The sequence below is a fragment of the Battus philenor genome, unplaced genomic scaffold (genome assembly GCF_028537555.1).
Source record: "Battus philenor isolate CCGP_79_NKW_IND1 unplaced genomic scaffold, ilBatPhil1.0.hap1 SCAF_30, whole genome shotgun sequence".
Taxonomy (NCBI): Eukaryota; Metazoa; Arthropoda; class Insecta; order Lepidoptera; family Papilionidae; genus Battus; species Battus philenor.
In genome coordinates, this window is record NW_027181694.1 from 5,153,597 (window position 1) to 5,169,066 (window position 15,470).

At 33.4% G+C, this 15,470-nt stretch overlaps 1 protein-coding gene across 1 annotated transcript in view; it reads right to left on the reverse strand.

The window, feature by feature from the left end:
- Window positions 1–1,549: 1,549 nt before the first annotated feature.
- The window catches only part of nvd (neverland), a 42,262-nt gene continuing 28,341 nt past the window's right edge, over window positions 1,550–15,470 (reverse strand). The window contains exons 2-9 of the mRNA XM_068771189.1: window positions 13,464–13,756; window positions 12,509–12,692; window positions 11,052–11,237; window positions 9,847–10,019; window positions 7,536–7,641; window positions 5,579–5,703; window positions 3,016–3,186; window positions 1,550–1,754 (exon numbers count right to left, since the gene is read on the reverse strand). Coding sequence (XP_068627290.1) covers window positions 1,590–1,754; window positions 3,016–3,186; window positions 5,579–5,703; window positions 7,536–7,641; window positions 9,847–10,019; window positions 11,052–11,237; window positions 12,509–12,692; window positions 13,464–13,748 — 1,395 coding nt within the window. The 5' untranslated portion in view covers window positions 13,749–13,756 and the 3' untranslated portion in view covers window positions 1,550–1,589. The remainder of the gene's footprint in view (window positions 1,755–3,015; window positions 3,187–5,578; window positions 5,704–7,535; window positions 7,642–9,846; window positions 10,020–11,051; window positions 11,238–12,508; window positions 12,693–13,463; window positions 13,757–15,470) is intronic.

Sequence of the window (15,470 nt, forward strand, 5' to 3'; positions counted from 1 at the left end):
CTGTATTGTCTGTAGTGAAAGTTATGTATTCCATATTCAAATTATATCAACATTGCTACTTATGTTTGTTTTAATTAAATTTTATTATGTATTTTAACACAAAACACATATACAGTTTATAGAAAAATGTTATTACTTATTACTATGCTATGTTTATATTGTATGTTAACATTAACATAATATTTCTTGATATACATAGTTTCTGTTTCTCAGTGAACTGGTTGACACGAATAATTATAGTATTATTGATTAATATGAGTTGAAATATATTAATATGAAATATATTACTGTTGAGATCTTGTATTACTTAATTAATTATCAGAATTTTTTTTTATATAAGCTCTTCGATAATTTTTGATGAAATTATAAAAAAACTGTTTCTGATAAGTGTAGTGATTTTATATAACAGGTTTTTAAATAAACACACCAAGGTAAAAGTCACACGCATTTTTATTAAAAAAAAATTCTAAACTACAATAAAAATAGAAAACTTAATCACTAGATAAAATATAAAAAAATTAAACGACGTTTATTAAAACGTTTTCAAAATGCAACATTTGTAGCGTCTGTTAATAAAATTTTTGTTCAATTTTTTTTTAAGAACTTCCTACCACTTCCTAGTAATATTTTCTTTCATTTATTTTTCTTGTCTATTTCAACACATTAACCGTTTTAAGGAAAATATAATTGTTAATAAGCAAGTTTTTTTATTGGTTAATATTAATATAAAATAATTTTTGATAAATTTAGTTCCATAGCTTGCAATTTTATTACAAAAGAAGTTTTATATTTCGTCAATAGATGGCACTGATTTAAATTATAATTTCTTTCTTATTGACGCTTGTCATATGCAAACTATTATATCATAATAAATATTTAGAATAAACAGATCAATGACATAACTAATATAATTTCAATAGGAATATGAATTAGCATATTTATAATTACAATGATTAGTAGTTTCTACGAATTTATAAAGAATATAACTTTTAGAAGAATAAATATGACATTATATTTTAATATCACATCAGATATTGATTTTAACCACAGATCATATATAATATGTTTAGATTAAACTATTTTTTACACAGTATAGCAATATTGACAATTCACTGGTACAGATAATAAATATTTTTTTAAATTATATTAAAACTTTAAATTTACGTAAATATATTTGTTTTATTATAAGTCGACACGAATTAAACGAAATAATTGTAATTTTCTCCAGCCGTTAAATTTATACAATTGGGTACTATAAGCCTATTAATTTAGAATCTTTCTCCGTTATTGTTATTTTATATATTCAACAGTCTGTTGTCTCTTATTATTTAGTACAGAATTACTTATTATTTAGGGAAATTTATAATATTTTTTTGTTATTCATTTACGGTGTTTTATAATGTTATCCTTTTGTAATGTTTAATTATATTCTATTTAATTCTGTTAATGTTTTACATAGTAAATAAAATATAAACCTTTAAAATTAAAGTAACATCTGTTTTATTATTAATTTTATACGAATACACAGATTACATATATATTTCCGCCAAAATTTTAATCTGTTTTAGTTAAGGTATATTAGTTATTTTTCACCAGTCGAGAGGGTTCTGCAGGGCGAGACGGAGGGGGACGCTGTTCTCGCTGTAGAATTGAAGGAACCAGGTCCTGAAGGCGCGAATCGTCTTGTCGGTCTTTACATAAGCCGGGGCACTGACGTATCTCTTGCTGTTCCATATGGCAACGTCACGTTTCAACTGAAAATACGAAGTAATAACAAATCTGAATTTTGTAATGACGTATTTATATTTTTATATTTTCATTGTAATGCTATATTGTAGATTATATTTTTAGATTGACATAATATTAACAAGCCTTTTTTAATTTAGGTTAGATTGGGCTATAGACAGTACATCCGCTTTTTTTTTCTTTACATAGAATCCTTTAAACGCGCCGCAATCGACGACTCATTTTTGTAAATATAGCAGGGGTAGCCAAACTGCGGCTCGCGAGCTTCATGCGGTTCTTTCAACGAATTTTTCCGGCTCCGATTGACTGTCGAATCATTTCAATATTTAAATTTATATAACCCATGTCAGCTTCTGGGAAATGGAAACAAATTACTGGCGTGAACAATTATTATTACTATTTCAACATACACACACCGTTTATAATTAACTAACCGGGATCTTAAGTAATATTAGGAGTGTTGTTATATACGTGTGCCATTATATCTAACTTCAATACACATATTTTGTACTTTTGTTTAAATTATTTCAATAAACATGTTTTTTTTTGTTAAAAAAATACATTCTTTTGCGTTTTTTAGATGCGTATTTTATTAGGACTCGCAAAAAAATTCAATTTTCGGAAAAATTGCTTGCACTGTCAAAAAGCTTGAGTATCCCTGATATATTTAGATTGTTTATGTAAAGCGCCATCTATCGTCATCAAACCGTACCTCGACCATCGACTCGAAAAGTTTATTGGCAAAAAATATTACAGTACATAGTACATATATACATAAATATGAATACATATGATAGTCTGGTCTGTGTGCAAAACAATAGAAATAACTTTATGAAAAATAGTAATGTATATAAGATCAGCACATGAAATTATGATAAACTTGTTATACCTTTTCCTAGGCTTCATAAAATTTTAAATATTGTATGGGGTGCTGTGTACACTAATACAAATACATTTGCAGTAAATGTCCCCGAATTGTCATCTTATATTACATTATAGAATCCTATTATTGTGTGAAAGTTTTCTCTTAATAAATAATTGTAAATATTGGCAAAGAATTGCTATACAACTGTGTTATTATAAGTTACCACAAAAAACTCGCCTGAGTTTGTTGTGAGCTTCAAGTTTGGGGATGACATGACAGAAGAATTTAATCCGATTCCGGCTTCTATCGAGTTGGGCTCTTGTTGATTTCTTATGATACGTTCACATGTGGGCATTGTCAATGATCCTATGTGGACTGCTCAAGGATCAAGAAAAATAATTTACCTGGAACGCTTCGGCCAGGACCATGAAGGCAGCAAGCGGCGCGTTGTAAGCCGGCGAGAAGATCCTGTTCACAACTTTTTGAAGTAAAGCGCCCATGGGAGTCACCGACTGGGAGATCAGCACTGGGCCCAGTGGGCAGTCGAAACGAAGACGCACGTGGCCTGGGCCAATCTACCATAAATTGAATTTATATAAATTTATTTTAATATAAACAGAAGTTTCTGATATAACGTAAAAAAAGATAACCTGACAAGAAAGATTTTTTTTTATTCTAAAAATATTCTTTCCCCCACCATGTTTTCGGTACAGTAATAAACACCCTCCTACTTTCACTTTCTCTCTCACATCCTTTACAATTTCTCTATTTCCTCTTTCATCCTTCATAGTTTTCTATCATTTAGCATACATTCAACATAAAATACAAAAAAACCTCACTTTGCGTCGTGGTTACATTCATGAATTAAAATTTTCAATAGCAAACCATGTAAAGATCGGAAATAGGTTCCAGGGTCACGAAAATACAACTTTTTAAAAAGAAAATTGAACAAAGTAAACATTTAAAAAATAAAAATAATATAACTCTGCCAATAAATAAATTGGAATAATACATACCTTTTTTGTAACCAGAAAAAACACATTCAAATTTATATAAATTTATTATTCTCTTTAAAAAAAGCACAACATACTGCATTACAACACACTACGTAATTAAAACTGAACTCCCAAAGTGAAAATAAAACTATATAAAAATTGCGTTGATATTTAGTTAGAAAGGGAATCCCCGAGTTTTGATGGCATGGCGCTATTAGAAACAAAAGTATTGCCATCTTTTAGAAAAAAAAGAAAATTTCAATAAAAAATTATAGACTCAAAGTAAACATTTCAAAAACAAAAATAGTATAACTCTGCCAATAAATAAATTGTACTATATAATACTATATTTACCTTTTTTGTAACCAGAAACAACACGTAAAAATTTATAATACTCTTTTAAAAAAAGCACAACACACTACGCAATTGAAACTGAACTCTAAAATTAGCAAAACAAAGTGAAAATAAAACTGTATACAAATTGAGTTGATTTTTAGTTAGAAAGGGAATACCCGAGTTTTGATGTCATGGCGCAATTAGAAACAAAAGTGTTGCCATCTTTTGGAAAAAAAAGAAAATTAAAAGAAAGTTAGACTCGAACCCAAAACAACGCAACCTCGAAAATGTAACGACGCACAGTGAAAATTAGTACTAAATAAACAGTGACGTAACTTCGAAAAAAACGCAAAACGAAACGACGCAAAGCGAGGTATTGGTGTATTCACCCACATTACATTCACGCATCGTCTCCCATTCCTCGCCACAATTTCTTTTGTTTTGCCTAATTACGTTACACACCACCCTGCAATAAAACCGCAAGAAAGTGTGGCCGCTCTCCTCTTCTTCCAAAAGGGAAGCGATGTTGCTGCAAGCAATGCTTCTGTGTTTCCACTTCTGTGTTTCCACTTCACAAGCCACTAAGTACACTACCAGGAACCAGGAAGGTTTTGGAAATCGCAGAATATAAGGTGGACCGAGAAGTTACATGATGTTCTGGTTGTGGACTTCTAGAAATAATGAGATGACGATAGCATTTCAACTGCGCCCAAAGTTGAGGTGCTGGAAATCACTGATCTGTGACGCCCTGGAAGCGAACTATGAAAAATAGAAGGACAAGAGGACTTTTATTTTTATCAGGGAAAAATTTAATTTCTCGTGCGTTTTGTCATTCGCGTACTTTCGTGCCAATTTAAATTTAAATATATTTTTGTCGGGTCGCATATATTTGTTATATACATAACTTTATTTATAGTTAACATTATAATTAAAATTAAAATAAAGTTAAAAGAAGAGATTTCATGTACAAATTTTAATGCAAAAAGTAAAAAGAAAAAATAGTATAACGAAAACTCTTGAAATGCTTAATAAGAATTTCGATACTATTTTTTAGATACAAGCTGGTCAATATCAGCCGGAAATGATGAACCCTCAACCTTGATCGACAGTCATTTTTTATTAATTATTTCGCTTTGATATTGCCATTTTATAACAATTACTTTTATTACAATATATTGAGAAGAGTAAAACGATAAAATAAATTAAATTTTAGAAATACTTGTTGCTCATCCCTATCCTACGACGTGATGAGAGAGGCAAATGTCAAGCCCGTCTGCTCCCAAAAATCTCGTGTGGCTTTGTAAATCGCACCTTCCCCCGTCACTTCGCTCACCTACCTAAGGCCGTGTTTATAGTATAAGCGCAAGTGCTTAAAATCTCCTGAAGTACATTAGAGGAAAGATAGACAAACGTCAAGCCGTCTTAAATATCGCGTGTGGGTCTTGTCGATCTCTCCATCTTCGTCACACTTATATACATCAGACAAAGACAAACACTGGCTATCTTGAGGATATCTATATCTATGAGTATATCTATAGGCTATCGTGAGGTCTTTGATTTTAATGAATACATTGATCAACAGATGTCGCTACTTGTACGGAAAGAATTATTACATTTTAAAAGCGTGTTTCATCACCTGTTTCACTTTGACCTTCGTGGGGAACGCGTCGAACTTCATTATCAGGTATTTCTGGACGATGTCCACTGTCGCCACGTGCTCGTCTTTATCCCTGGACCACGTCGCCGTCCAGATGTGTCGACCTTCAAATTTTATATCACTGTAAACCTTTATTTCATTCCTTACAAATGACTTAAAATAAGTAATTTTAGATAATGGATTTAATAATTTTATAGTTAGAATAAGAAAAGCGTAGTAATGTATTTAAAAAAAAAGTCAAAACCCAAAAAAAGAAAACTGTGATATAAAAAATAGGATAAGTAATAAAATAAATAATTTACCTAGCCACCTAAGAGTAATAAGATGATGGAAGGAAGACGATGAAAGCAAGAAGGAATGAAAGATATTGTGAAAAATAAAAGAAATTGAGAAGTATGACAGTGAGTGAAGAATAAAGATGAAAAATCTGAAAAACTTATTTGTAAACAAAGACCCTGATCCCAACTAATTAGGGGTACGAGAGGCCTCCAATAGCGGGGGCCATAAAAAAATAATTTTATAGTAAATTTATATGGATCCCCTCAAGGTAAAAGCCTTCAAAGCTTTCCATTTTTCTCCATCTTTGGCAACTTGGAGCCAGCCTAAACCTTCCGTAGCGACGATCTCGTCAGCCCATATGGCATTAGGTTTCCCTCTCGCTCTGGTACAACTTGGTATGTCAATGATTACTGAATTACTTTCGGAGATTCATTGCCAAGCTTGTAATTTTTCAACGTGTAATAGAGAAGGCTTTGCTTGATATTTCTCTACGAGATTATCAGGAATCGGGACATCTGTAGATAAGCCAGTGGCGTATCTAGGGAGGGGGGGCGGTGGGTGCGGTCCGCACCGGTCGGCACTTACCTTGGGGCGGAATTTTTTAAATTTACTTACAGTTGTAAAAAGCAACTTTTTCATTTCATATTTATTTTCTTTCTTGAATAATAAATGATTATTATAAGTTTAATATTTGATTTATATAAATTATGATTAACTTTATGATTTCGAATATTATTCCTCGGTGTATATAAATGCATTTTAGTGTAAATTTTGGATTCTAATTCAAGAACAAGATAATAATTTTATTTTATTGTAGTCATTAAAATTCGTTGAATTCGTAAAAGGATCTTTACGACTTTGTTCGGCAATTTTTCCTAATTAAAATTTTTTGATGTCAGTTTATAAATGTCATTTCTTTTGAAAAGTTTATATGATTACTTTGAAGTGATATATCAATATTTTTTTAAATCAAAAACCACTATTTGATTGACATATAATAGAAAGGGCGGCAAACAGGAGATCGCCCCGGGCGGCAAAAGTTCTAGGTACGCCACTGAGATAAGCGAATGTAGCAATTATAGCGCCGAAAAGTGCATAGCAGGATACAAGCACAGAACGATTGTTACAATAATTACCACGGGTTAGAAGTACTAGTTATTAAAAGAAACAATGAGATACAAGTAATTAGACATACATATCTAGAAAGACATCTTACGCCTGTACTATATGCATTATTGTTGTTTCCACCGAATAAATCCGTATTTGAAAAATTTCAAATTGTGCATGAGAAACTAAAAACTGAACTTCTTAAATAACTTCCATTATATTCAACCTACAAGGGTAAGTTATACACCAAATCAAAGCTAGTTTTTTTCTGCATACGTATATATAATTTTTGTTTATATATCTTGAAAATGATCTGAGTTATTAAGGAAAATAGATTTTACTGAAATTAAATTCAAATGTGTTGTTGAGAGTAATCTGGGGCGGTTTAACCTATAGTGCTGGGGGTGGAAAGCACATGGGCGCCGCCGTCTCAGCTAAGAGCATAGTCTTGGACCATCAAAAGTAAAAGAATATTACTGCTTTCGTGGAAAACATTAATTGTGGAATAAACGGGTATAAAAAAATGTCCTTCATTTTATAATATATTTACCAATAATATCATGTAAAGCTGGGAACTTCTCTCCGATACTTGTCAGCAAGGATGTCGAATGGATTGCGTTGAGATGAGCAATGTCGGCTCCGTTTTCCGGAATCTCCTGAGTATTAAAATATTCGTCAGTTTAAACACCGGTTTATATGTCTTTATATATATAGGTCAAGAGTATATTATAAAGTTCATTTATTTCTTTAAAAGTATCTGAAAATTTTATTAAAACATAATAAACGAACATCTGAATATATATTTATAAATATATAAATATTTTTTTTCCGTCTTTCTGTCTATTTATTCCGGCTAATCTCTGAAATGACTTGACCGATTTTGACCGAACTTATACCTACAGGTAGCTGATGTAAAAAGACTAACTTAGGCTACATTTTAGAAAACTTCTTTAACAAAAAAGTTGTTAATTTTTTTGTTTTAATTTCATGCAGGCATAGCTAGTATGACATAAAATTAACTTCAAGTGCGTTCAATGTATTAGGAGGGCCGGAAAGTAATGTCGCTTTCTTAAGTTAAATACACACGACTACATTTTTAACAAGTTTTTATTTCTAATCAACAATATATTCACCTTCGTTATCAACAACCTTTTGCCATCTAGTGTACAAATTTTCAATGTCGGAGCGGTAACAAAATCGGTTTTTCTGTAAAATATGTCGACAGAAACGACATTACTTTCTGGTCCTCATAATATTACATTTGTTTCTATTGTAATGCACTGAATTTCTTTACTGATGACTTATACTAATAATTGCTGAATCGATTTGAATTGTTCATTCGTTTTAAATAATATTTTTACAAGACGTTCTGTCAAAATCGCAAAGCCAGTTCGCATCTTTATTAAACATGGCTAGCTCGCGAGCTAAAGACAACAAAGATGTATATCTTTGCAAAAGATATAATCACTCTCCAGCGCGGGCGCGATGCAATTGTATCACTATATCTTATATACTTGTAACGAGTTGCGGCTTGTTCAGAGTTAGAGAGAGATATGGGCTTATATAGCAATATACACGTAAAACAGAGAGACGGATAGTTATTGCATGTTTGTATTAAAATGTAAACTACGGATTTTCGGAACGACGACGTCACGCGCGCGTGCGTTGGCTTTTTTGTGCTTTATGACAAAGACATGAAATGCTTAATAGGAATATTTCACACGTTTTATTCCGCCTTACCGAGTTCTAAGTCTGAGCTAAAAGAGTCGAAGATATAAAAAATACATGTTTAGTGTTAGCTGCCGTATTCTCTCTCCGAGCCGTACTGAGCTAAATGAGTTAAAGATATAAAAGAGCAACATATATCCCAAGATCGAAAATATATAAATCACTCTTTTCTTGCCAGGAATACATTCTGCCCATGTCTAATCTTTGTACAAACTAGCGACATCTATGTTGAATACAGTTGCTTATTGCACCATCTATGTAAGAACAAAGATACTATTGACTGGGATCTTCATCATTACCCCAATTTCAGCTGTAAAACATCCACAGCTAGACATAACCTTTCCTGACAGATTATATTTTAGATGCTATGGTACCGATGCTAATAGTTTCAACCCTCACTCTTCCACCTTCCGTGGCTCTCGTAATAGATGGCTAAGGAAGAATATTCACGGACATTCAGCGTTTAAAGAACACATTTGAAATAAAACTCGCCTAACCACATGTCTAGCATGGAGAGAGAGAGAAGACACTTTCATTAACACGTTGAACGCTAGACTAAAAACCATGTTTAGTTCAGTGGGCCGCGACGGACACCATGTGACTGCCATCATGTTGGGTCCAGGAGGCCGCGTCGGACACCATGTGTCCGCATGCCCTCGATCACTTCAGAAGCCTCTAGGCAGCCAACGGACAGTGTTTCGACTGTTTCTACCAAGGCATGTGACCCGCGCGCCCCCGCAAATAAATAATGGGTAAATCGCTGTTTCCGTAAGTCGCCCATTATTTTTAAGAGTTTTACTGACAATATTTGCAAAAAAACACCTTGGCGAATTTTTAACGATTTTCGATTTATTGCCCCAGGGTACAGTATGTTGTCGGACACATGGTGTCCGCCAAGGCGTTCAACGTATTAAAAGAGGATCATCATTGTTATTTAAGCTATAAGACGTCCACTGGTGGACGTGGGCTTAACCATAAATTTCCAATAGGACTGGTTGAAAGCATCCAACGTCTTCCAACAATCTTCACTAGCTGATCTATCTAGCTCGTGGATGAACTTCCCACACTGTGGTAGCTAATAATGTTGAGCAATTCCAACTTGTTAAGGAGTAATAGTATCATTGTTAAATTACCTGAATGTGTGCATTTATCATGAACTCGTTTCTACCGCGAAAGCTCCAATTCTTCGTCTCCGATGCCTCGGGTACAGTCCAAAGAGGTTCCCGACCCTCGGCGTCGTACCACAGCCACACCGCTCCGTCCAGTTCCATTGTTGTCCAGGTCTTGATGGATATTCCTTTTGGAACTGAAGGAAGAATATCTTCGTTAACTAACTTCGAAGTAGATTTTTTTTATTATTTATTTTATGGCCCCCGTTTTCGGATGCCTCTCGTTCTCTAATATCAGGTTAAATAATTTATTCTGTATTTATATATTTTATTAATCTATCTCCTTTCATTCATCACATTTTAATCTTATTTCGCACATCACCTTATTTCCTTCATCTAAATTTCTTGTAAACTTGGTTCTTATTACAGCATTTTTTAAATTTTAGTTTCTTTATTTACTTTATGGCCAGGGTGGTGGGTATATGGCACGCAGAACAGATGACCGGATCACTGGACATAGACCTCCTGCATAGGTTCACGATAAGACTGTCCAGAATCATCATCAGGTGCCTTCCAGCCATGTTAAAAAGTAGTATTTATTTATTTATTTACTTTATTGGAGATAAACAGTAACAAAAAGTAGTAAGATAGTACAAACTAGAAGCATAGATATATAAAATTAGTTACAATTGCTACCTTATAACTATCTCACTGAAAACATTAAATGATTTATGGTCAAACAATGTCAGAACAAGTAAAAACATTAATAAACAGGGATCAAAGATAGTCTTACCTTAAATAATGTATTTTGGCAGTTGAAATAAAAACATACTAAAAAACATCGGAGATATATTTTGTCAATCTAACACAGCGGTTCGAAGTGATAGAGTACCATCCCCCAAAACACCATTAATCTCACGGAACGTTTCTCTAGCGGATTTGCCTTTAACGAAGGAAAACTTTAAAATAGCGCGAATTTCGGCGTTAGTGAACTCCATGTTTACACGTCTATAACTGTTGAACGCAATATCCAAACTAATCATGCATAGCGTCGTTTTGTAGGTTATGTCAAGACCTTTCAAATTATGTATAGTATTGCCAGATACGAGCTCTGTAGCGCTTTGTACATAGCCGCGAAATTCAAAAGACAAAAAGGCGGAAGGGAGATATTTGACAACCTATTATATACTGTACGATATATTAGTTTGCGTTTGAGTTTTGTAACATACCAGTTTCAACACCAGGTATGCTGACGCAGCTACCGTCGGATCCAAATCTCCATTGATGGAATGGACATTGGATGCAGTTGCCGCAAACAGTGCCTCCGATTGCCAGGTTTGCACCCAAATGTGGACAGTATGCGTCCACGCATCGAGCTACGCCGTCTTCACCTCTATAGACACAGAGGTTTAATCCTAAAAAAAAGTAGATTTTTTACAAGTAGGAAAATATTACATCAAATATTAAAACTTCTTTATATATTTATTAATGTATTTGGTGCAACAAAAAATATTCTAATTGAAACTATTATCAAAAAAAATTTAAGATACAATAAGGAATATAACGTAAATAAAGGCAAGATAAACAATAAATGAACAAAAATAATCGAACAAGATGTCTGGTTATAGATGTAAAAAGTTCATAGCCCTCTGCCAAAGATATCTATGGTGGGATATATCATAATCGCCACGCATGGCGTGCGGGTTGTCGATCTCTGTGTGGTACAGGCAACGGTGCTGTCTATCTTCTGGAAACTTCTCTGTCAGATTTGGCAATCATAAATAGTTAATACACAAAATTTGAACTATACAAGGTGGAATTTTTTAACGCAACCCGGAGGGAAATACTGTACATACTTCAGATGTACAATTTTACACAAAGGAAACATTCTTTTATTTTAAAAAAAGAAACAGAACTGCATTCACAGATTTTCGAAACGCGTAAAATCTGAAAAAAACACCCTGCATATTTACGGCATCGATCGATAGGGTCAATCATAATCTAGATATATATATGTATATATCGATACTATGTATATATATATGTATGCATACTATCACAAGTCTAAGTCCTTTAACACTGGGCGACCAATGTTGGACTTTATGTCTAAATGTGTTTATTTATTTCACATTTTGTCACAGTTAAACAATTTTTGCTTATTTATATAACTTTCTGTTTTATTTATTTCACATTAGTGTTTTATATTTCATTCTATTCCTATTAATTACGTCTTCAATTATAGCTCTGCAATATTTTAGGAACGCAGTCACTGTTTTCAATATATAATTGTAATTATTTGAATGCATGTGCTCACGGTGACATTTCTAAATCAAATATATAAAATTCTCGTGTCACGGTGTTCGAACTTGAACTCCTCCGAAACGGCTTGACCGATTTTTACCAAATTTTACATGCGTATTCAGTATGTCTGAGAATCGGCTTCTATCTATTTTCCATACCCCTAAGTGATAAGGGTGGTCCACCCCTAAATTTATTTTTTTATTTTTTAGACAATTTTTTTGGTTTTTATTTTATTATGATACAGCATACAAAAATACATACAAACCTAAATTTTCACCCCTCTACGATCAACCCTTATCTTACATTTGTTAATTAAAAACCTTTAATTTTTTTTGCATAACAACGTTTGCGGGATCAGCTAGTAAATAAATAAAATAAAAAGTACCTAATGCGTCGACTGCAAGAACTTTCCCGATCTTCAGGTCCCTGCTTTCAGCGATTGCAAACCATCCGTTGGGATATGGTGGTGGTAGCTTGTTACCAAGTTGCTTGGCTGACTGCGACCTGGTGATGTGCATGGCCCTATCCTTTCCGTTGGTTATATGCTCGAATCCGACTTCTGTCAGCTCCTTGAAGAACAGAAAGTTTTTATTTTCTAATTTTTATATGTATATATTAAACCACAAATCTTCTACAACACAGGTTGATTGATTGTGTAATGATTCACCGCTGAATATAAGACGTGCTAAATCACTGCCTATTTTAAATAAAATGTTAAATAACTATTTATTAGACCTATGATTATTTATCTGTTAATTCATTTCTTTTTATATCTTTGTTTAAGTGCGATCAAAGTCAGTTTGAAGTTTTTATTTATTATTATATTATATTAACATATAATATACACATATGCATGTATGTTTTGTACATATTAACTGCATGTTATTTATACTTCTACTGCTTCCATACTATGGTTGTAAGAGATTGTCTCGTGTAAAACCGCCCATTATACATTTTGTTTATTATTATGAACCTCTTTAAACGTAATCAAGCGTGTACAATAAAGAATATTACATTAAAATTAGATTTAATATTTGTATGTACAGATAGCGTTCGGAAAATTACACAATATATTCTTTTATATCTTTCCAAGGTGTTTGAAGAAAGCTATATATCAAAGATCACAATACCAGGTGACATCAGGTTGAGATAATTATGTGTTCTGGATATTCTTAATGTGCCAGAATTTAGATCTGTGTTTGTACAGACATTATATGAAAGTTTATTATTATTGTAATCAAATGAATTTATTCATTCGGTGTATTTGTTAAAAAATAAGATATGTTTTACTTAATTTAAGCATTTGTTTTACTAATGAGATAAATTAAAAAAAAACTCACCTTCACATAAATAAGCGGACTCCAATAACTTTTGTATAGGACATACAAAGCAGCCAGTATCACAGCGGTCAAAACCAACGCAGCGCTATTTTCGTAAATGAATTCGATTCCTGAACGCAGCGCAGATATTGCGAGGTTTAAACAGAAAACGAAAACCTCTTTGGGCTCGATTTTTGAACTGTGACAATGCGAGGAAATTTGGCTTGCTGTCTGCGACTTTTCCGACATCCTGTGTTGGTTCTGCAACGACTGGTTGGAGTCGTTTGCAATCGTTAAACTTAACATGATGGCGTCTGGAAGTAAATGAGAAATAATGTTATTTACATCACTAAAATATTCATCACATGATGATAGATGCCTACTGCAAGGTATCTCCATCAAGAAGGAATGAAAGAACAAAATGAAAGATATTGTGAAGGAAAAAAGGTAAAAACAAAAGTAATTGAGAAGAATGAAAGTGAGTGAAGAATAAAGATAAAAATTTGAAAAACTTATTTGTAAACAAAGACCCTGATCCCAACGAATTAGGGGTACGAGAGGCCTCCAATAGCGGGGACCATAAAAAAAGGTCTCTCCGAAAGATGACCACGACGACCATTCAGCGACTAAACGCGACTATGACTAACTATGTCGTCGGTGAATCTGCTTGGATGTCTAACAACGTCTACCTGCTCGTGTTCAACCAATTCACCTTCGACGTATCCCGTCTGCTGTCACTCCTGAAGAGCAGTTCTTCTAGCTATTTAACCCTTAAATGCATAATGATGTAAAACTGCAACATACCACTCAAACGTAAAATGAGAGAGTAAATGTATAGTGTTGTATATATGCAACATAAGGTTTTTTAAAATGTAAGTTTAAAAAATATTATATGCATTTTTTTTGCCCTGCATTTTAGTGTACTTATCTACAAGATAAATATTTTTTTAAAAATATAAATGAAAGTCATGCATTTAAGGGTTAAGTGACTTTGGTTCTTTTGTAAATCTCATTTCTGATTCGATGTCTCAGCGAAACACCGAGCATAACTCTCATCGTTGCCCTCTGAGTGACCTTGTGCCTTTTCATAAGCTTGTCATCATTTGTCTTGTATATGGAGGGCTTAGAATGGCTTGCTAAGTGGAAATGGGTCGAAGCATTCCCTGCAACATCGCTCCCCTTTTGAAAGAGGAGGAAAGCCGCCACACTTCCTTGCGGTTTTGTTGCAGGGTGGTATGTGACATAATTATGTAAAACATAATCGTGTAACAAGAAGTGTGGCGAGGGATGGGAGGCGATGCGTGAATGTAATGTTGGTGAATGCTGTATGTTGAATGTATGCTGAATGATATGAAGGATGAAAGAGAGAATAAAAAGAGAAATTATGAAGATTGAGAGAAGGAAAGTGAAACTAGGAGGGTGTATAACCCTGTCCCGAAAACAAGACGAAGTAAAGAGTATTTTAAAATATAAAATTTGTTATCGTAAACGACCGCAAGCGTGACTAAAATATAAGACGTGTTAATTATATCAATTATATTTGAAGAACCAGACAAAAAGTTGATAATTTTTGTGATTTTTCCTTTTTAATTGGTTTCATGCGGAATGAAATAAAAAGTGTTAATATATGATATTCTTAAATATAAAAAGTAATCACATCTATATACTACGTACTTGTTTAAATGAAAAACTAAAGGTTTGACTAAAGTACACGAGCAGTATATTAATATCCTTCTTCGTGAGGCCGAAGCTTCACCACCAACGTCAAGCCAATAAGCAGTTCAAAAGTTCAAAAAGGCAGGGTCAAAGCGGTCTCGTGAGTGATGGTGTTTAGAATCTCGATTTATTTAAATTCGGATTACTCAGTCTTGTTTGTATTGGACATGACGCCAATTTAGATCAGCTTGGCCAGACTAGATTTACCACGAGAACTAGGACCCCGGGGGGAGGAGCGCGCGCGCTGCATTTGTCTCAGTGCGAGCGGAAACTTTGATAGCGCGATTTAGGAACGTATTTGTCGATCTACCC